Genomic DNA, 23,696 nt, shown 5'->3' on the forward strand with positions numbered 1-23,696 from the left:
CTTCGAGCATACCAATTTCCCACTCGTGATCCTTGGCACGTTTTGTCTATTATCCGTTAGCGAACTTGTCAGCGTAGCTATTTAGAAACCCATATCTTCGACGTGCAAGCATTTGGAGCGAATCGTTCATTTCACGGAATCGGAGACCATACAGCGGAGACCTTATGGGAATTGGGGGACTGATGGAAAGCACTCTGGGGTAAATGCACGAGGCACCGCCACAGATCAAGCCACTGTCAAGGATACTGTCTTCGTTCCCGTTGATCTACAACGTGCTTTAGCTATTAGATCGACCGTAGGGATTCGCCATCGCCTAGAAAGTCGTCTCAACCGCGAATGAAATTGGTTTAGTAACGTAGAAATTAATGGAAAAGTCGATATTTCGTTCATCGGATGAGCATGTTCCATAATAAGCATGTAGCCAGTCATTGAACTATCAGAGAAATGTTCGTTTGTCCGTATTTATAGGCAACGAAAGATCTAACTAGAGATGGAGAGATATTTTAAGATAGTTTACTGGTTCAAATATTGGTAATATTTGAAAAGAACTGGCTTTTGATAAAACTTTTTTTTTTAATGAATTCTTGATGTAATTTGTACTAAAATGTACTCAATTTGAAATAACGAGATGAAGATTTTGTTGGAAACATTACCGTGACCTCAAATTTGTGATATTTAACTAGCTACTTATTTTAGACACAGAAGTAAATGATGGAATATTTTTGAGAAAACCGAAAACTAGATAGTCGCAAGAATTCTGACGAAAAGCACCCTAAAAAAAAAAAAGAAAAAAAGGAAACCGATACAGATCAAAAAGTGTCGTTGTTTTCTACGCAAATTCGCCAATGGGGTGTCTATGAATCAGAGATAAAACATCTGACGTTAAAAATAGAATTTAATTGGATATCGACACTTCGAACTCACGAAAGTTATTTCTCATGAATTACAGTCGGACGTCATTCGTTTTTGGCATTACATTCGTATTTTTACTTTCTTGTCGTGAATATTTCACACGTCCAGTTAAATTTTCATTCATCTTCTTTTCTTAGTTCTTTCGTTCCCCTGTCCTGGACTTCCATAATATATAGCGCGAATATTGAGCACGGTGGACTGATCATTAATGTACGTGATAAAATGTGACGTGATAGTCGTCAACGACTTTCGTACAACGATCGATAGCGTAATCTCGAGAAAGCGGTCGCAAAATGTTTAGGTTCTCATCGGTTTGAAAAAGAAATTAAAGATTTTCTATTTGTGTTGATCAATTCGAGTCGCGAATACCAGCCACGTTTGGTCTCAGTAAACAGCGTGAAACGAAGAATGTAACAAATCCAGTACTAAGTCTACGATATCATTCGAACCGTGTACGTGTTCAGGGTTCCGGATGTTCTCGAGAAATTAAATTTCACCGAGCTCTTTTTTTGGTCTTTTTCTGTTCCGCTTTCGTCGCGTCGTTTGTCTAACCTCGCTAGAAGGAAATCCTCCCTTCTGACCAGAATCCCAATGCTCTCGATACAAATCGGAACAATATCGACAAATAAAAAATTAACTTCCATGATTAAGTTCGCTGAAAATTAATTTTCAACGCAGGTGTGCGTCAGTTTAGGATCAGTTTTAGTTGTTATATTTGCTCCAAGTTTAACGAAACTTGAGTCACATTAGGTTCTTTTTTCTTTTTTTTTCTTTAAAATAATCACGTTTCGTAATTCATAATTTATGAAATGTTCAAAGATCTTGATGGAACGTGCACATCCGATTCTATTTATTTTCAAACAGTGACACATTTCGATTAACGTTTTGCACCATGAATTGTCAACTTTCGTACGAAAAGATTTCTCGAATCGAACGTCGGTGAAATACGAGAAGCTTTATTTTGAAAGCGAAAACGTGACACAATGCACACGACATACAAAAATTTAAATCTAGAATCAATATCAGAATAGACGAAATCAATACCTGATCCAAAATCTCACCGTAAACGCGATTCCGCACAAATACACGCGTTACGAACTAAAAATCTTCGGATTCGAAGAATTCACGGAGACTCTAAGAACGCACCCGCCAAGGTGTTTTCCATCACGTCTTCTCCTTTAATTCTGAATAAGCCTATACACGTTCCTGCACACTCCCCCTCCCCCATCCCCATTAAATCTATCCCCCGTGCATCTATCAGGATCAGCCTGCAATTAATTCCACGTGCATATTTCACCCGCCTACACACGTGCGTGCGCAAATTACAACCACTGTCTACTGTCACGAGTTCCTTTGACAAGTCGACGATTCTTCCAAAGAGGATTGTCCAACGTTTACTCGGCCCAGGTACGGACGAAATTGTCGCGCGAAACGAGCGAGAAGTTTTAATTGCTTCGCGTGCGAGCGAACCCAATTCAATCGTCTTTGTGCCACGATATTGTTTAAAACACGCGGCTCTCTCGAAAAGAAGAAAAAAAAGAAAAAAATGGAAAAAAGGTTGCAAACGGCTCTCGCCAAGTTGACGCTCGCGACTCGTTAAAGGTGCGCGCGTTGCCTAGACAAAACGCGGTGTATCGGTACAATGCGGTTCTCCGTCCTCATTGTTTCCAACTCGCGGTTTCAAACTCGTTGTTAATTTCTTTTATTTGTCCCTGTCGATTTTTTTTTTTTGCATTTTCTTTTTTTTTTTTATCTTCTCCCCTTCTTTTATTTTTTTCCTGTTTCTCTTCTCTCTCTCTCTCTCTCTCTTTTTTTTTGTTTCTGTTTGCAATTTAATTCGTACGTTCGAGCAGAAAGCTCGCGCTCAGGTGAACAGGTCGGCGAGAAGTTTATAAATAGAGCGCGCAAATTTAACATCCGTCGATTAAACGAAAGCGTTCGTTCCGCTGGTTTTTTTTTCAGAGAAATCGACGGGAAATCGTGCAAATTAATTGCTTGCGTTCGAACGGCAGGTAATGTAAAAAAAAAAAAAAAAAAAAGATCAACGCGGTATATTAAAAGAGAGCGAGGAGGGGGGATTTCGATGTAATTCGTCGACGGAATGAATCGTCCGAGCTTCAATACCGGATATTTTGTCGTTTGTACGCTGGTATTGTTGTTTGCGTAATTCTTTTCAGTGTGGAAAATCATCATTTTTCGGATGACACGGTCGATTTGCTTGAAAAGTTTTGTTCTTGCTACCGAGCCGTTCGTATTGCAGATCACGAAAAAAAAAAAAAGAGAACTGAACATTGGTACACGTTACCGTATTACGAAAGTATCATTTTATACGCGATATTTAATAAATATCACGTCGTTCTACAAGTATCCTTTTACACGTCAAATAAACATCAAAATCATCTCTCCCGTTGCTCCATAATATTTCGTTTCATTATACAAAAGCTCCCTGTCAATTTAATTAATATCTAAGTTCCATCGTACGGTCGAAATCGATTCCAAACGAACAAATATTACACAAACGTGGCCTTGGTCTTTACACCTATCGAACATTGCAATTCCCCAAATCTGCAACGCGTTTGCCTCTCCTCTGAAGTTCGACGTCGAGCATCAGTGGAAGTTTCAACGGGGCGCCTCGTATTTCTTGCGGCCTGTACATAATATCACAAGGCTTTTGTTGCCCGTCTGTGGACGCTATATTTCTGCAAGCGTAACATATCCATCTTACTAATAGCGCCATGGTCAGACTGCGCGTAATTCGAGGTAGTGATCCCCTACTGTTGCGTACATAGTGCGCGTATGTACGGGCGGCGTACATGGCCGCGTATGTACGCGGCCTATCTACGTTGAATAGATCGGAGCGGGCAAGGCGCACAGGCAGTAGCATCGAGTGTGATACCGAAACTAACATAACCCATCCAAGCCGGCTGACTTGGCCGACAATCGCTATTTAGGAGGGCCGCTTATCTCAGCCGGTCTTAGCTGTGCTAATGTCTCGTGGCCGAATCTGTGCTCGTGCACGCACGCGCAATAATAACATACACAGAGTCTTGGATATCAAAACAGGAATGTCAAAACAGCGAGTGCTGTGCGTGGTTTGAAAAAATGTTAGGTGTTAATAAGATCATGCGGGGTAGTTACAGATTATATAAGTTACAGAGGTAGTTGTAAGATGAAAAGCGGAGTTTTATTTAAATGACATGTCAGAAGATTAGGTTTGCAAAGGTAGATTCCTGAAGTGTTCGATTTGTGGAAATACTGGGTCTTGAATATGGGATGTCAAACAACGTGTTCTGTGCGTGGATAAAGAATTTATTAGTAAGATCACACAGAAATGGAAAAGTAGCTGTAAGATGGGAATAGTTGTAGGTTATAAATTACAGGAGTAGTTATATGATGAAAAAAGGAGATTTATTTAAATAACATATCAAAAGATTAGATTTGCGCAGATATGGAAAATATTAGATTTCTGAAGTGTTCGATTTGTGGAAATGTTGGTGTTGAATATGGGATGTCAAACAGCGAGTACGTTTTCGTGGGTAAAAAGTTTATTAGTAAGATCACACAGAGATGGAAAAGTAGTAATTTTATTTAAATATATATATATATATATATATATATATAAAATAAAGTTTATAATATTAAAATAAATATATATAACAGTATAAAATATATATAAATATATATAACAATAAAAATATATATCATTATATATATAAAGATATCAAAAAAATGAGAGATGTTAGATTCGCGAAGTATTAGACACGAGAAGTGTTAGATTTTGTAAAAATGCCGGATTCGTAGAATAACGGATGAGATAGTTTAGAGATGAAGTGAGATAACCATGATTTAGCATTTAACTCACTTAGGCCACGATTGGTTGCCTTTCTTAGAATAATGTTTATTAGGTAAAGATAGAGGAAGAGGGAGAATATTGAAGAGAAAGTTAGCCGTTGAAGAGGATAGAGTCAGTCGAATAGAAAATAGCATAGAGTGGAATAGGACAGCGTAGATTACACGGTTTAGTATTGTTAATGTAAGTGTAATATTGTTTCACACTGATTTCGAACATGAAAACACACAGCTTTCCTTAACTAATCTTCTCATGAAACAATTATTTGAATTTATAAATATTCTCTTATTTACTCGCATTCTGTTGTAGACATGTCTGACACGATTCAGTGCTTATTCTACTTGGAGATGTACTGTTCCTCTTTTCATTTGCCTGTTCTACTGCAATTCTATTGACATTTGTAATTTTATCTAGAGATAATAAACCTCTTTCTTTCTTCGTCTGTGGCGAACGTGTAAACAACAAGTTTAATTTAATTTAATTTAATTTATTAATCATAATTGTGTCATGAAAAAAATGATTCGTATTATAATATAAATCCATCGGGATTGCATACATCCTCTTGATATCGTTTCCAGTCACTGAACGATAGTGGAAAAGATATAAGAAAGAAAGAAAAAGATATGGAGGAGTAGTGAGAGGCGAACGTGATAAGAATGAGTTAGAAAGTTATGGGGGATGTTGGAAGAAGTTTGTGGTTAGGGAGGGTGACAACGAGAAAAGAGAAAAGTGGCCAATAGAACAGGATGAGGATAAGGAAGTGTAGATTTAGAGGGGTTAGAATGAAAAACGGAGAATAAAGGGAAACTGTTGAAAGGTTAGAGTTTACAGTAAAAGTAAACGACAAAAAATGGAGAAGCAAACAGTGAACAGTAAACTGAGAATGAAAGACGGTAGAAACGAGTTAATGATAGAAATAAAGATTTGACAATAATTGACAAGATGATAGAATAATTGGGGATGAAATTGCAACAGATAAAAATTCACGTCGAGTGAAAACGACGAGAGAGATAAAAATCCATAAAAAAAAGTGAGCTGGAGGCAAAAGGATTCCATAAAAGGAGCGGTACGAAGGAAACACGGAAGAAACTCGATGCTACAAGTAGCTGAAATTTAAACTCACGTAGGAAAAGAAGCAGGAAGAAGTTAGCGAAACTGCAGACGAAAAAGAGAGAATTAAGACTGTTGAAACCAGCGAGAGTAAGAAACCAACAAGCAGCATGCTACGATAAAAAAAAGGGGGAGGGGGGAAAAGAAGTAACTACGTATAAAGAACAAACTTAAAAAGAAAAACGCGTACGATCGCGAGGAAGAAATCAAGCGAAGCGACAGGAAACGAAACAACGGACAGGGGAATGGAATAAATAAAGAATAAAGAAAGGAAGGAAACTAGCAGGAGGACGATCTCCTCCGCGAGAGATAATCACGTATTCGCGAGATTCGTGTTAAAGATTTTCCGCGCGTGGATCGAGGGATCCACGTTTTCGCGAAACGGCTGCGAATGTTTAGGATAACTACGGTCATTAACGTTGCTCGGGCTTATCTAAGGAACGAGCACGAGCTTAAGCCGTGCTGGGCAAGAACGGCGAGATGATATCTCCTCGCCAGTCATCCAGAACAGGCCGCTGAAAATCCCGGAATTAGCATAATTATCGTTACGGTAAAACCGTTCGCCTACTCGCCAACGGAAATATCACGAAACCCTGGGCCGTTAGCTCGTTCATCGATGGTGCGCGGTAGTTGTTGAACGTAATTCCGAATTCCCGTTCGTTTGAACATTTTGCATATTTTTTCGCCAGAGTGTGCGACGTAACCATTTTTTTTTTCTTTTTTTTTTTTTTTTAATAATTTAAACTTCGTTTATTCTGTTATTCGAAAAGCTAACGATTGGTTGAAACTAGGTAGATAAAACGATCATATTCTTAAAATAAGTTTCAACGTCCAGAATTTTCTTGAAAATAATATTAATCAAATTTAGAAAAGAATTCATTCTACTAGTCCTCGTGTTTCGAATCAGTTTCTCAATTTCTAGAATGTGTGAGAAAATTAAATACGGAAACATCGATTCTTATTGAAGAACGAATACATAATAATTACGAAAGGGAAATTAAACAGCAAAAGTTTAAAATTCCGGATTTCGCACATAATTTAGCCGACGAATATCATTGGCGCAGTTATTAAAGATAATCCCGAGTCCGCGTGCCATGTTTATTGAAAAACGTCGAGGCCAATTATCGTGGCGTCAGATATAAATCATAAGAATGAGAGAGAAAAAAAAAAGAAATTTCTCGTTATATTTCTGCTATGTATAAAAGCAGATACTTTTCTCTGCAGAGGATCTCTGCAATCCATTATCTATATCTCACTTTGAATAATTCACCGAACGTGCTATTTATCTTGGAGACGATATAATTAATTTAACGCCACGCGAGATAGTTTTCACAATTGAAAAACTTCGTGATGAAAGCTTTTGGATGCCGTCCACAGGGATCGTGACTTAGCCTCATCCTTCGTATCAGTAGTAGTAATTTGCAAACGATTGCGACAAAAATTACCACTGAAGTTAATCATTCGCGAAAACAAACTCGCCCGGTAAGCTAACAAAGAGATATAAATTACTCTTACGTCCCCGTTATTTAAATGTTTTGTATAAAATATCAACAGTCGGATTATCAAACATGTAGGACAGATGTGGAACGGCATGAGTTTCCAAGTTTTATTAATCGTGAAAATCAAATTCGTTCATCAGTAGAATTAAAATGACTGAGCAAATATGAGCATTCCAATATAAAAAACCAATAACTGTCAAACACTTAATAATTGAGTGTAAAAATCACGACAGTATTGAGAAAATTATTAAATTACCTACAAACAGTTTCGACGACTATTCATCCAATTTTGTTCAATTTTTAAGGATTACAAAATTGTATAAAATGTTTTATATAAGTTGCGTGTATAGTTGTATCAAACATTTTGGCACAGTAGTACAATTGTATTATGTATGTAATTGTATTATGTATGTAATTGTACGTTATTTAATTACATATTTAATAATATGTTAACATGTTATTAATTATGTATGTAATTGTCAGGCTAACAAACTGTGTTGTTGAAGCAAACGAATGGCAAACGGGTGAAAGATACGAAAGCATAAATCTGGTTTCTATTCTCATTCGCAGACGGGAAGTTCCACCTCCTGCCAACCGGTGAACTTCTGGTCCACAGTCTGGAATTCAGCGATCAAATACACGGTTACAGATGTCGAACGATGCATCGCCTCACTAGACAGGTGGTTGTGAGCTCAGTGGCCAACGTAAGGATAGCAGGTAGTAATTTTCACTCCGGCGGACATGTCGATTTTTCTTATCGCTCGGGAAATTGCTCGAGGTTTTTCTCAATTACCCGCCGCATTAATCGACCCTCCATCGACCGACATTTTTCTTCTCTTCTTTTTTTGCACAGATCACAGAGGGGTGATGCCACCGGTGATTCTTGAAAACTCCGGCGTTGTTCACGTCGCTCAAGATGAATCAACGTCGTTAGTCTGCGTGGCACAGGCTTGCCCTACTCCCGAGTATCGGTGAGTTTCTCTCTTATCTCGATGGATTAAATCCATCGTTGATGCGAAGAATTGCAACAGCGATTGTGAATTTTATTTTAAAAGAGTGTTTTCAATTACGTTGACCTCGCTGTGGACTTTGGAATTTTATTATTTCAACTTTGCTCTCGCGTTGACGAAATGACAAATTATTCGCAACAATAATAATTGTTTCGTGTTTGCCTGGAATGCTTTTTTAATTTGTAGATTTAGACAGAATAGGCCCTTTGTTTCAAACTGTCAGTAGCAGTAACCAGTCATTAACTTCTGGTTATTGAAAACTATTTTTATTTCAAAGTACTTTGTTTGCATAATAACAGAGATTTATATAATTGTCGATCTATATTTGTGCGTATGTACTTTAGCAGAAAATATTTTTAAAATTTAGAAAATACCTTTACTAAAGATCAGTTAATCAGTACCGTGTCTGACGCAAATGACCTATTCTACTAGCATGACACGTCGCTGAAGGAATGTTCTTTTTCTTTTGAAAAATACCACACAATTTTTTTACTTTTTCTACCATTAATTAAAAGATAATTCTCTTGAAAGACATTTTCTACTAGCTGGCGGATGAGTATCGATAAATATATCAGTTTTCGATACCTAACGTCCGTCTGAGGTAAATTAAATATTAAAAATTGTCGTTGGTAATAATATAACAATGGTGGCAATCAGTGGCATTTTAGAATGCTAAAAATTCTCAGACAATTGTTTGTCGGCTGTCTGTCATATCACGAAAGACGCGACTCAATTGATTAAGGTTATCAGTATTTTTTGCTTGCGGATGATTAACTGGTTGGCAAGTATAAATTAAACCGATCATAATACGTCCAAATAATCATGGGAATAATTACACGTAATCGAAAACCGATACCGTGCTTGTTGGTAAATTTAATGTTATTATTATTGCAAACGATGTAAACGAATTTAACGCTGTAATTACGGGGCACCGGTCGTTTGCGAGTTCAAAGCGGCGGAAACGAAGCGACCATGGAAACGGAAACGCGAATTCTCGCGTAAATTGAGTGTCCACGTAGCAATATGATTTCAGTTCCGATGCAAGATGTGGAAATTTATCGACCGTTTTGTTCGCTAAGACTTTTTAATTTCTATCTGGCACGTTCAATCTCTGTGTCTGTGGATTTCAAAGAGGAGGAAGAAGGGGAAAGAGGAAACAGGAAGAGAGGGACACAAAGGAAAGGAAAAGAAAGGAACAATAAAATGGACGAAGAGAAAGACAAATTTCCAATTAAATAATATTCTAATAAAATATAACCTAACTAATAAATAAAATAATAAATAAAATATTTTGATATTGAATTAATAATTACAAGGTATTTTCGATGTCGATGGAATTAAACATCTTTCGTGTGTTTCTTACGTACTTTCTATGCAAAAATTGGCACTGCAGTATAATTCAACCCTTTGAGAGCCACGTTCTGAGAGATGTGAAGAGAAGAGGATAAAAACCGTTGTTGGTAACTTTTACAAAATATATATTCGTCACGTCAAAAATATGAAAGTCTCCATATGCACCATACCGTCATATGATAAAACTTCCATGCGGTTGAAATCCTATTAATGATCTCAAAGAAACAATAAACCAACGTACGACGATACGAAACGCTGCGATTATTTGTACATTTGCCTTTCTCAAAGACAAGCGCAGAAACCTTAAAACTTTTGAAGCTCTCAACAAGCAAGGATTCTCCCACGCCGACACTCGTACGAGTCACGTCGACAAGACGACGAAAGCGAAACGCAAAGAGAAAAAAGGGCGAAGAGACAGCACACGCTGCTCTTTAGCCTAAAAGGAAATTACGAATGTCGTTTGTTGGCCTCGAACCTTCGGGGATCGAAACAAGAATGGACGAACAGACAGCGAGGAGGCAGGGAAAGAAGGATCGAAGTCAGGAATATTCGAGGGGGTAAGTAAAGGAATAAGGACTAGGCAGGACTTTGATCGAGGAAAAGTGGGAGCACTCGAACGTGAAGCCTCGCGAACGAAGCACAATCGGAAACTCTCCATGTCGCTCGCCGAGTCTTCGAGGAGTCTTTTGCTCTACAAGCTTTCCCTCCCCCCCTCCCTCTCTCTCTCTCTCTCTCGCTCTCTTTTTTTCTCCTGGATTTTCCTCGAACCCGAGCCCGTAGACAGATGCATGCACTGGACAAGAAACATCTGGAGAGATGAAAATTTATCGACGATATCGCTGGCCAGCACGGTGTGCCAAGATGTTTTGCGAAGGACGTGCTTGAACAGTACTCGCCGATACTAATCCATTCGACCGAAATAAGGAGCTTGTCCTGCCGCGTGATTTAGGCTCGAGTGGAATTAGCGTAAAGGGTTACGTTTTACATTATTGAGTTCCAATTTTATTTTATTTCGGTCATTTGTTTTATTAAGAATCACAGATACTGTTTGATTGAAATAACTTAGCTGGAGTCGTCCTGTCACGTGATTTAGATTTACGACTCTGTGTCAAGAATTATATTTTATCTTCTAACATAATGCGATTGTCACAATTGCAATTTTACTGCTGGTAATTTATTTAATTAACGATATTGACGACAATGCGTAACAGCAACGTGCTCGTAGATAGAAATAATGGACCAAATTTATTCTGCCGTCGTAATTTTCATTTAAGATTTATGAATATAATTACTTTTATTTGGGTAACATTGAGGCTAATGCTACGCGTAGTTAAATTAAGAATGAGACAATATGATCAAGATGAAAGAGAGAGTATGGGTATAAGAAATTTTGGAAATTTAAGTAATTTCATGTTTATTTCATTCCGTAAAATAATGTAATATGTAGTAAACTATATAAACTTGAACACGTGACCGACCATCACCTTATCTCTTAGATATCCACGAATGGGAAACGTGACTTAAGTAGGGGGCAATCGATCGAAACTAGAGACGCTCAGTTCCTAACAACAAACTTGCTCCAATTTACCAGCAGTCGCATACTATGTGCAAACGGAATTAGCACGTACGTACATACCATGAAACTGATACCACGTCGCATTACAACGTGATTCCCCTTTGCCTGAAGAAAGACACTTTGCACAAGAATCATCGCGTGCAAATAAACAAAGAACACCGTTTGATCTTAAGGAGGTATTTTGATAATTCGGCTTGAAAAAATCGACTTTTTGGGGATTTTTTTTCTAAGGAAACCATGATACATTTTGGTGTGCAATTTTCGCACACAGATTTATTCATACTTAAGGTGTATTTACGTATTAGAGTATTAATTTTATTTTGTAATATTATTATTTATTTTTATATTATTTTATATAAATTATATAGAATATATAAAATATATTATATATTATTTTATTATTTTATATATTATTTTATATTATTTTATTTATTTTTATATTATTACTATTATTATATAGAGTATTAATTTTTTTTAACAAAATTAATGAAAATTGTGAAAATTATATAGCCTTAGGTAAAGCTAAAAATAAAATATTATAAAATAATAATAATATAAAAATAAATAATAATATTACAAAATAAAATATTTTTTGAGAAAAACAAATTTTTGTTACCCGTTGTACAAAAATATTCATACTTACGTTGCGAGCAGTAAACCGTTTCCTTTAAACACTATCACTTTGATAATTTTCCGAATTCAAACAAATCCTTTTACATTTAGGCATTTTCGAAAGCATATACTTTGAGAAAATGTAAAAAAAATTGATTTTTTAAGCCGGATTGTCAGAATACCCCCTTAAACTCTCTCTCTCTCTCTCTCTCTCTCTCTCTCTCTCTCTCTCTCTCTCTCTCTCTCTCTCTCTCTCTCTCGGCTACCTTGTCGCTTTCGGAAGAAAGCGCAAAACCAATCTACTTCACGAGTCGAAACTCGTAACTTCGTATCTCCTCCTCTCCCGGATGACTTTTCCCAGGGACTGTCAACTAAAATTCTCGAGGAGAACCCAGCTCTGTTACTATTTTACTCGGAAATTCTAGAACCGACAAAGATACGAGACACCAAGTGTTCCATGATGATCTACAAAAAGAGGGGAGGTGGGGAGTGGAGAAACGAAGAAGAAAGAGAGGATGGAAGGGATCTGCCAGAGCGGTTCGATTCGACGAACGTGCCTCGATCGAAAACTGTCAAGAAGTTGGCGAGGAGGATGAAAGAAAGAGGAATCTCTGGGATAAATGCTCGCCGTGGATGCGACTGGTTGTCGTTTCTAGGTCGTCGTGCCCGAAAGCCAGCGAAATTGAAGCGCCCCGGTTCCCACCAGCCACCCTTTTGCTCCACGCGCGGCCCGCCTCGCCTTTCGATGAAAAATTATTCCTAGCTCTTGGGGAAAGAGGAAGTTCCGAAGGGAATCGAGGCGAGGACTGTTGCATTAACTGCGTTTGGTTTGGCGTCCGCCACCGTCTCTTCTCGGTCCCAAGATTGCTACGACTGATTATAAACTTTACGACTCCGCGAGCGAAAAGTATTTGGTGCTTTAAGTTGAGGGTCGGAGGCATGCCACGCAATATTCGTGGAGAATTTTATAAGAGTGGAGCTATCGGTTATTATAATAAGTATAATAACTATTGGATTGTTTCGCGTCCCTTTTTGTAACTAAAAGTGCTGAATATTTATTTGTCAATTGTTTTGTTACAAGAGGCAGATTATGCGTCAAATTATGCCGAGGTAAGGTCACGTCAAATTCAAGCGTACATTTTGTCTCAAACTCAAAATTTTCATCAAACGAACTAAAAGTTAATGCAAGTTACATCAAGAGAGCAGACAACCTGCCGTATGAAAAATACAGACGTGAAAAATGACCACAAAATTATCAACGATCCTCAGACATCAATGTGCAATAATTATGCAAAATTATTTTACCAGCAATCGAATTATGCACCGAATCGAAATTTGATTTCATATAATTTTCATCGTCACGCGGCGATAAGAGGTTGAAACTTTTACCATCAGTTTCGCAATTTCATCCGAAAATTCAGCCCTTGTGTTATTATTAAGAGAGGCAGTGAATGTCATATTCGAAAAAAAATGCCGGACAATCGATCGAGGGTTAATTCGCGTTAGTTTCGCGACGTTTGGAAACTTTTTTTTTTTTTTTTTGCTGGAATCCGCGAGACCGACGACGGGAACCGGGATCGGGAATGGAACGCTGCCAGGACCTATTTTCGTGCGGCTGTTACAAACGATTTTTCCGCGGCGAATTTTCAACGGAATGTACGAAGTTTCGCGGATTGTACGCCGGCCGAGAGATTTCAATGGATTCGGATAATGTAATTGGATGACATATTACGTCGCTGAGTGAGTGAAATGACGTTCGAATTAATTGAGATTACGTGCGGATTTATCGCTGGTGGAATTTTCGGTTGTTTACCGATCGGCAACAATCGACCCGACGGAAATTTTTAATTGGTGCTTTGAGGTAATTTCATGGGAAATATAAATTAGGGAATATATTATTACATTAATGATATTCCGGTATTGCCATCGATGGAGAAAATGATACGTGATAATGAAAGGAATGTGTCTAATAAACCGTGTGTGTGTGTGTTTGTTTCATTTCGTTGGTATTCGAATTTGTTTACCGTTGTAATGTCTGAAATTGTCTTTTGGGGATTCAAGTAATTTTCTGAGTAACAAATTTAGTAGTAGAAACACTGCATTTATTAAACTTTGTACAACGAAATGATCTGTAATAATCACAACTAAGATTATAATAATAATATAATTATTACAAGAAATTTTAAGATTATAAGAAGAAAGATTTATTGAGTATTAAGAGTACAACAGTAAAATTCATTCTATTATACGTACGAAGAACAAACGTTTGTACCAAATTCTATAATTTCACAATTTCAGTATTTAGCCAGAAATAGTGAATGAATAAAAGTACAATGTCAAGAACAATCTTAACGAGTCATAATTACAAGTAGAAACGGTTCTCAAGCTTTATAACCTGTAAATTTGGTTTAAATTTTACAGCTTTGTTCACAAGAATAAAATATCCTTTACACAAATAATAGTTTAAATGTAATTGAGATTTAACGTGCTAAGCTGTGACCTAATTTTCAGGTGGTATGCACAAACCGGTTCGGAGCCAATGCTGGTACTCTCTGGACCAAGAACCAGGTTGCTCGGGTCCGTTCTGGCCCTCGAAGCGGTAACGTTAGAAGATAGCGGTATTTATCGGTGTTCCGCGTCTAATCCTGGTGGTGAAGCCAGCGCAGAAGTTCGGTAATTAATAAATAATAAATTACATACAGATAGTAACAATTTAATGTAAAAATAGTAGTGATTAATTATGAAAATTTATGCTAGTTTAAAAGAGAGATTTTATTTTGAAACGTTTTGAGAGTCTGAGCGACATACATTTCGAGTATGTTTTTTTTACTAGTAATAAAATAAAATTAATTTTTACTACTAATAAAATAAAATAAAATTTGAACAATTAAAATTGGGTTGAAAATATCTAGAGACGGTTTTAATTATAAAAAGCGCGATGTGATATTCATAATACTTTTCGTTTCCTACATGTTTACATTAAATCGACGAATTTCTTTGTTCAACTAATTAAAGCTCCGCTTCTGCTAATTATGACCCAAAGCAAGCGTTAAACGTTCATGACTCGCTTCGGCAAAACTTCGAAATACTTGGTAATCTTTTTGTAAAGACTAAAAAACTTTCCAGAACCAGGTAATTAACAAAATCGTTAATTATACCCCTTTTCCAATAAATTTCTCAAACGCTTTTAGTCAGAAAAAAAAAAAATTCGCCTCGCAGAATTCCAGGTTTCCAAACCGCTGCGCCAATCAAATTTTCACGTGAAATTAAATTCACATCTCTTGCATCTTCGCACAAAGAAAATACTCAATGAGAAGATTAATAATTTTACTTAAGAAAAATGGGGTATAATTCCGAATTTATTATCCTCGATAAAATACTCAAAAATATCATTAGAAGTAAAGACGTTCCACGACTTTTCCTACGATTTATATTATTTATGTACGCGCAATGTTATTTGCATTTAACGTTAAATTCTTAATGAGAGGTTCAAAGAACCGACAGAGTTCAAAGAAAATTGTTCTTCAAGGCTCATCGTGACGGCCCCATTACACGTGGAAGTGACGCCACCCTTGTTGAGCGTCCATTTAGGAGGTAATGCCGAATTTAGATGCGAGGTCAGCACGCATCCACAAGCTGGACCACACTTTGTTACCTGGTACAAGGATGGTCGACAGTTGCCAGGCACCGGCAGACAATCAGAATTATTGAGGCTGAACGGTATCAGCAGGGAAGATCGTGGAATGTATCAGTGTATCGTCAGACGGGCGGAAGGCGACACTGCACAGGCCTCTGCAGAATTACAATTAGGCGGTAAGTAAGAAGCATTTATTTATTTGTGCCTCCGATGAAAGTCAATGCAATGGAAATGGCGGTTTCAAATAGAGTTATTTATACATTTCAAGGAAAGTTTAACAAATTAGAGTTAATTGAGTTAAGGAGATAAAATTGTGAAATTTAAAGTTTTTTTCACCGAAAACAATTTAATTCAGAAAAAAAAACTTCGATAATTAATTTCGCATAATCTTCCACTAACGAACAAAGTTATTAAGTCGTCGTGTATTAACAGCTAGCAATTATATTTTACTTGTCGAATTTAATTTTCTAAGAAATACAATCTTTCTATTCGGTTTTCCATTACTATATATATATATAAAATATGAAATACATATTATTTTTAAATATTTAAATATATAAATATATATATAAATATATATATATATTTTTTCAAAAATATATATATATATTTTTGAAAAACCGAATAGAAAGATTGTATTTCTTAGAAAATTAAATTCGACAAGTAAAATATAAAATACATATTATTTTTAAATATATATATATATATTTTTTAAAAATAATATGTATTTTATATTTTAGAATTGATTTGCATACTTTCAAAATCTCCTCGAAAATTACCTTCTTCCAATTACGCGCGTATGAATTTCGATTCTTATCGAATTTCGGTTTTTGAAATCTACCGAACAACACTCGAGGGAAGAAAAAGTTCCATCAAACGGCTGGTTAATGGGCAATTCGTGATTTTCGTACGCAGAAACGCATAAATGCTCAAGTATGCGCACATACGCGTATATGCGATATTCCATTCGATACGATTCGATTCGCTCGATCTCAATTACTGAATTCCACATACCCGGCGTCGTTTACAACTTGGCCCATACAAAGGAAAATTACATGGAAAGTTGCGGTGCAGTTTCGTTCGGAATTGCAAATGAGGGAGGCTTTCAATGGGTCTACACATACGTATAAATTCACTTTTCGACTACCCTCCGTCTCGGGCACAAAGCAAATTAGGTCATTCTCGAAGATTCATCTTCTGCATCTCGAAACTTTATCGCTTCCGTGAAAATTCACGGTGGTCCAATTAGCATAGAAATGCATCACGCCTGCCACCATACGGAACGGAGGAAGAAAGATGACACGAGATGATTTAGAATCCGCGGTCATCACACAAGTGCACGGAACGAGTATCAACTCCACTTCTTTCCGCGAGGAGTTACTCAATTAAAATATCAATTTCCGATCGGTTTGTGTTAATTTCAATTGTCGTATTTTTACGAAATTAATAAATCTAATTGTTTCCTGTCCGATTGCAGACACGATCGACATGATCGGTATGAAATTGAAGTTTACTAATTGTTTTTTTATTTCGGCAAGTATATTAATCAATTCAAATGCTATGTCAAACGATTGTTAATTGACAAAATCTAATTGGTAATAATTGGCAAGCGAACCTCTTGAACAATCTCTTTACTTCTCTAAGAAACTAGTTAAAAAGTAATCGATTCGCTTAATATATTTAATCGTTTACTTCTCTCGCAATCGCCAATTTAGTAATACGTATTTTACATTCAATGGCCAAAGTTTCAAGAGCCTGGAACTTTCTCCAACTTCCAGCCGAGCCACTTGAACCCCTCCCTCGATACCGTTACGACCGGTTACCTGATACAGTTTGCCCAATTTCTCAGTGCACGTCTCGCATTCCGTACTCTTCCACAAAATTGTCAAACGAATTTGCCAAACGACGTTATCAAGACTAAGCATTTGACAGGGCGGTAACATCGATGAATCCATCTCTTCGCACTTCGTTGAACGCCACATCGGTTGTAACATCCGCACAGATTGTCAGAGTCAAACCACGACACTGCACGATTGCGAGTCACCTTCGGGAGTTTCTGTTCATCGATCGCCGGAAATCGAGTCCCATTGCCCTCGAAATACTTTGGCCCGATCGATGATGGCCAGTGCGAATCGATGCGCCCCCCCCCCCCTTCGTTTCGAGGTTGGCGCTCCACCTTTTCGAGAAGGCGGGCCAGAAGTGACGCAAGTATAACACGACGCGGAAAGTAGGTTCTCGCGATCGGTAGTGAACGTCACCGATCGTATTACCGGCGTTATTCGATTAACGTGGAAGGAGCATGTAGACCACGTGGCCCGTTAGAACCCGGTAGAACAGAGAACCTCCGCTTTGAAGTGGAGAAGGCTTCTTTTACGCCGCTTTAAACTCCCCTCATCCCCTTCGTTAATTCCTTCATGCTCGCCACTGCTACCACTATCAACCCTCCTTTCCCCCGTTACTCTTTGGTAACCATCACGAAGCATTTCTCTGTCTCTTTCTCTTTCCTTTCTTCGACCCTTCTCTCTCTCTCTCTCTCTCTCTCTCTGTCTCTCTCTTTCTCTCTGAACCGTTTGCCCTATATCTGGACCGCCCACCTATGGATGAGGACTGGTGCATGAAAGAGGAACATCCCGTTGGCGAGGGACGCGGAGGAAACCAGCCAGAGGAGGGCCTTTGAAACAACAATGAAGTTAGCGTCTCTCGCTCGTCAGCGTCGGTAATGCACGGAATTTACGTCAAAGGGAATTCGAGCAAGCGGTACACCCGTGGTAAGGACGTACCGTGGCCTGGACACAGAGACAGCCACATATACATGCATATACATATTACGTACATATACATATGTACATAAACATGCATGCACACATGCAAAGGGGAGCTTTGGAAAGAGAGAGGATTACCGAGTTCGTTGCAATTTCACGACTAGGAAAAATGTGGGAATAAAAGGGAGAGAGAGAGAGAGAGAGAGAGAGGCTGATTTGCCAGTAGTGCCACGAGCCAAGGGGCTAGCGGAAAAAAAGTCGTTTCGTTGACGAGCTGAAACCAAATGGAGACGAATTGCGTTTCGATCGAATCGCCTCTGGTAATCCAGCGAGCCGATTTTCTCGACTTCGTCGTTCTCCTCTTCGCGGTGTCTCTAATTTGCCCCTCCTTTTGGCCCCACGTGAGAGAAAGCAAATGGAAACTAAAAAGCAAATCGAATTTGCGTTTATTAAAGGCACGATTGCCTTTAAAGGAGCGGCTGAACGTTGCGTTCCTCTGAACGAAATTACGTGCCACGATGCATTATGAAAGTTCGTCTCCTCTCCTTGTGTGGACGCCGGGCTGCCTCGTACTCTGTCGGATGCTGCGTGAATGAGGATTCACGGCCCCGTGAATACGCTCGGTATAACCTCGGTGGCTGGAACGTATCCATCCTCTAGGCTGAAATTTGTTCCTCGAGATTCTTTCGTACCAATTTCATGCGCGAAACTCTCGCGTACAGAGAGTATCCTGTTATTCAGCTGCGCGCCCGACGCTCGTAATTGAAACGGCGAAATAAAGGAGGAATGGATGTTTCTATGGACGTTGGATGTTGGAAACGGTTAATTAATGAAATAAACGCTGCTAAAGATTGCTACGAGATGAAGGTACAATTTATTTAAGCTTTTGCGTAATGTATACGTCGTAATTGGAGCGTGGATATATTTATATATACGTTTATGGGGAAAAATAGAGGAGATGTGGAACGCGCTCGGCGTGCAGTAACGCGAAATATGTCAATGTGAAATACTAAAAGAAGCGATGCATGCTCGTATAACGTCGATAGATATTAAAAAAAGTAAAAGTCATGATCACCAGAGGTTTCGGAACATTACGCGTCATTCCATCTCGTATCTCTTCATAATTTCAAACGTCGTACTCGCACTATGTTATTTATATATGCATACCTATACAGTGGGTGTAAAAAGTATTCGTATAGTAACTAATCACGACTGAAATGCTGAATAATAATATTTTTTAAACATGGTACATCTATTCTCAAAAGTCTGTGGTACTATATAATATCAAATAAACAAAAAAAATATATTTAAATTCATATTGTTTATATAAATACCAAGAAAAATGAATAAATGAAAAATGACAGAAATGAACGCGTAATAAGTATTCTTGCAGTTCTTTTGTCATTATCAAGTGTACAAGTAATTTAAACGTTTGTAATAAAAGCAACAAACAATTGTAAAATTAATATATTTATAATTATAGTATTTAGTAGGGTTTCCCATTGATTTTATTATTGCAGCTAGCATTCTAGGTATTTAATTAACCAAATTAGATGTGACTTTGTTAGTGATGTTATTCCATTCGTTAATTAAAGCATTTTTTAAGTCTGTTTTAGATGAAATTGTGTATTTTCGAATTACACGTTCCAGATAATCCCACAAATGTTCAATAGGGTTAATTAAACTCACAAACTGCTACGTTTGCGCAAAAAAAATATAATAATAATAATAATGATAATCAGATACTCCGTATTATAAATTGTCACAAACTTATCCCTCGTAGTAGAAAGACCATTTCTCAGAAGTTCTTCATCTTCCAAGTTTCGCTTCAATACTCGCAACTTGCCCGCTCTCCTTTCACGATTCTCCCGAGGCAAACAGACTGAATAAACATCAGGGGGGAGAAAAAAAAAAACGAAGAAATTCTGTTTTATCGAAGCCGGTGAACGAGATTTCGCGGTCTCGCGACTACGTATTGACGATCGCTCGGAGGCATCGAGACGAGATTCATCAATTTCCGCACGGATCCGCGAGCACCGTCTCTACTTGCTGTTCGTATTCATCCTAGACGAAGGTGTCCTAGCTCTCTCTCCCTCTCCCTCTCTCTCTCTCTCTCTCTCTCTCTCTGTCTCTCTATCTATCCATCTACCTATCTCCGCTTCTCTCGTCGTCTCTAGACGACGAAACTGTCCTTTGTAACGGGACGCTCGAGCATTTTTTAATGACGACGAAATCGACACTTTTAATTATGGAAAGTCCCCTCAACGTCGACCGAGAAACAGAGAAAGAGAGACAGAGAGAGAGAAAGAGAGAGAAACTCGACTTCGATCTCGGACTTTCTCCTTTGCCTTTCCACCAGCAGCCGCTTTCTCTACCCTCTACACTCCCTTCTTTCTTTCCACGGCCAGCCCCGTTTCATCCTCCCAAGAACCCCTCCCTCTGCCTACCACCCACCCACCCCCTTGTGCCCTGTCCCTCTGCCCCGCCGGTCGTCGTGTCGCCGAGATAGAAACATCGAGAGAGAAAAAATATTCCGGCGCGCTTCCGTCGCAGCGAGCCCATTGTCTTTCGTTTTCTATCGCGATGCACAGGGAAGCAGCCAGCCTCCCAGCCTCCCAGCCACCCAGCCACCCAGCCAGCCAGGCAGGCGTGGTGCCGGCTTTCAGAATCAAGAATCCGCCGTGGTCTTTCACGCTCTTGCCTCTTGTTCTTTCCTCTTCCCCGAGCAAACGGGGATTTCTACTTTCACCCGCTATCCTGCCATCCCGCCCTGTGAACCTTCTACCTACCTGGTTCGACTCTCTACCTAACCTCTGCCGCGTATCGTACTTACAACGAGATGAATTCGTCACGTTTGCGTCGCGGTCATCGTCGCGAGTCGGACGGCCGTCACTCTCCGCTCCTCAGCGCTCTCACTCGATTTCTCTTCTTGTTCTTCTCGCCCGTCTTCTCCCTTTTCTTCGTCTCTACCATCGAGAAACAGATTCCTATCCGATCCGTGTCGAGTAGCAACGAGTTAAAAAAAATCAGAGAAAAAATCAGAGAGAGGAGAGAAAGAATCTCTCTTGCCAGGTATTTCTTTCGATATTTTCCCTGACCGTTTCGTAACCGAAGCGCGTGCTTCAAATGTTTCTTTGAAGTCGTACAAAAACGAGTACGGCGCACAGACGGGATGAAAATGAAGGATACCGAGAAATCGTATGTATCGTGGTCTTGTTTTCTGGGTTTCGCAGACGCACCGCCGATGCTGCTCTATTCGTTCATCGAGCAAACGTTGCAGCCGGGGCCGGCTGTGTCCTTGAAGTGCTCCGCCGCTGGGAATCCAACACCGCAGGTCTCCTGGGCCTTGGACGGCTTTCCCCTGCCAACCAACGGAAGGTAGGCTTCATTTAATTTTCGTAACCTAATTCATTTAATTGTACGTAACCGGATGCCGGTACATTTACCGCGTTGCCCGGTATAATTGCTCGTTAATTGTTGCACGCATCGATCCGATCCGCTGCAACGCATCTCGGTAGGTTAATTAATTAATTCATTCCGAACTAACGTAATTATACACCGAGAAACGATCGTGCGAGAAACGAAATTACAAATTTTAATTTTGGTCTTTTTACACGCGAGCGTTTTTTGACGAACTAATTATTAATTGAGATATTGAGAGTGTAATTTTTATCAACTAGTAACATTAACAATTGTAGATCGTGGACTTTTTAATTGCGGACTTTTTTCCTCATAGTTTTGCAATTCTGTGTCCAATGGAACAATCTTTTTAAGATTTGATGATTGAAAATTACTTATTTATTAGGACTGGTATTTTATTTTGGAGAAGGGACTAAATATTTTCCACTGCTGGCGAAAATAAATTTACACAAACCAGACTAGTTAAACGAATTACAGGTGAATTTCCAAAAATAGTGACGGAAAATTCGTTTTCTGTACCGGTGTTGTTAATCATTCAACATTATACGACGAGACGTCCTGTCTCTTTATTTAATTTCTTCCAATTTTAAACCATCTCGCCTGCTCGGTGAGTTTTCTCGCGTGTTTATGCAATTCAACAGAAACAGCCGTTACTTTCGCACATGGCTAACAAAGCGCGCTGCCGCTCCTTCAGTCGTCGAGCAAAGCACGTGGTCGTAACTCCTGAACAATTGTTTTAACGCGTGCTTGATGCCTCGTAATTAAAATGCAATCTCCTGGCGGCGAGTAGTCGAGGGGGTCGCATCTGCAGCGAGGCCAATTTCAATCTCAAGTGCAATATCCCGGCAAGGAGCAGGCCGGGGAATATTTATTGCAACGACACGAAGTGCCGTCGACGCGGCGGATGGGAAAGGCACAAAGAGGGGGACACGAGGACGAGAGGACGGACACGAGAGGATATGACGCGCGAGACCCTCGTACGGTTTAATGACAGATCGACATATATAAAAGACTCTCTGTGATTCTTCCTCTCCCCTCCCACGTGTGATTTTATCGCGCACCTTTCTCGACCATTTTCTTGCCCTTCTCTGGCCAAAAAGCCATCAATCTCTCCCATACCGATCCTCGGCAATAGCTTGCAGACGAAACACGCGCAATTCGCTCGTCTCGTCGCACAAACTGCATTCCATGGTTCTCGGCGCGCACGTGAAATTAGCAATTTCATTGAAACCGGGGGCGCTTTGGCCGGAAACGCGCGTTGCGACGCGGTAATTGAAAAACGGTCTCTCTGCGCGCCGTGTCGGAGAGAGGTGGAAAGTCACCGTGTCCCTCCACTTCACCTCGTCGGCAAAGTTAATCGTTAATTGAGAAAGAAAAGGAGAAAGGGCAAAAAAGGAGAAAGAGAAGGAAGAAGTTCGTTCATTATCTTGGAGGATTTTTTCGTTGAAATTTCGCTGGTGAAATATAGTTTCAATTTGAAATTGTTCCGTGGAAATATATTCGCCTTTGTCCTTTCCGAAAATCCTGCTAAATGATAATATAAACCGGGCAAAAGGATTAACGAATACTCGTTGCCGCGAGTCTGTATGATTGATGATCATTGCGGCAAATGGGAATTTCAGGCGGAAGTTTTGTTTCACTGTCAGCGGTTGAATTTCAAGTGGAAATAGAAAGTGTGCGTGCGTGTGTGAATCGAGTGATCGAGGTTTCAGTGTGACGGAATAATGCACGAACGATCATTTAGTTGTAATCTTTGAAATGTACGTATAACGATATTTCGTTGCGTCGTGTTATGGCACTTTGGAATCGTTTTTGATACGTTATTCGAAATAATTAGAAGATCAGAACAGAAATAAAGATCAATCGATAGATAGGTAGATTGGCACACTGTTCGTGTAATTGCTTTTTTATTTACATAATTTTATAATCGAAATTCGAAGAATAATTTCAAAGCA

At 39.0% G+C, this 23,696-nt stretch overlaps 1 protein-coding gene across 7 annotated transcripts in view; it reads left to right on the forward strand.

Annotated features, from left to right (window-relative positions):
- LOC122527461 (Down syndrome cell adhesion molecule-like protein Dscam2) overlaps nucleotides 1–23,696 on the forward strand; it is a 55,495-nt gene that overhangs the window by 11,459 nt on the left and 20,340 nt on the right. For all 7 annotated transcript variants that reach the window (XR_006306346.1, XM_043651679.1, XM_043651678.1 and 4 more), the window contains exons 3-7: nucleotides 7,942–8,088; nucleotides 8,225–8,342; nucleotides 14,434–14,595; nucleotides 15,452–15,735; nucleotides 21,555–21,699. Coding sequence is in view for 6 of the 7 variants with exons in the window: in XM_043651679.1 (XP_043507614.1) it covers nucleotides 7,942–8,088; nucleotides 8,225–8,342; nucleotides 14,434–14,595; nucleotides 15,452–15,735; nucleotides 21,555–21,699 (856 nt within the window). In the remaining variant the exon portion in view is untranslated. The remainder of the gene's footprint in view (nucleotides 1–7,941; nucleotides 8,089–8,224; nucleotides 8,343–14,433; nucleotides 14,596–15,451; nucleotides 15,736–21,554; nucleotides 21,700–23,696) is intronic.

The sequence above is a fragment of the Frieseomelitta varia genome, unplaced genomic scaffold (genome assembly GCF_011392965.1).
Source record: "Frieseomelitta varia isolate USP_RPSP 00005682 unplaced genomic scaffold, Fvar_1.2 scaffold_220, whole genome shotgun sequence".
Lineage (NCBI taxonomy): Eukaryota > Metazoa > Arthropoda > Insecta > Hymenoptera > Apidae > Frieseomelitta > Frieseomelitta varia.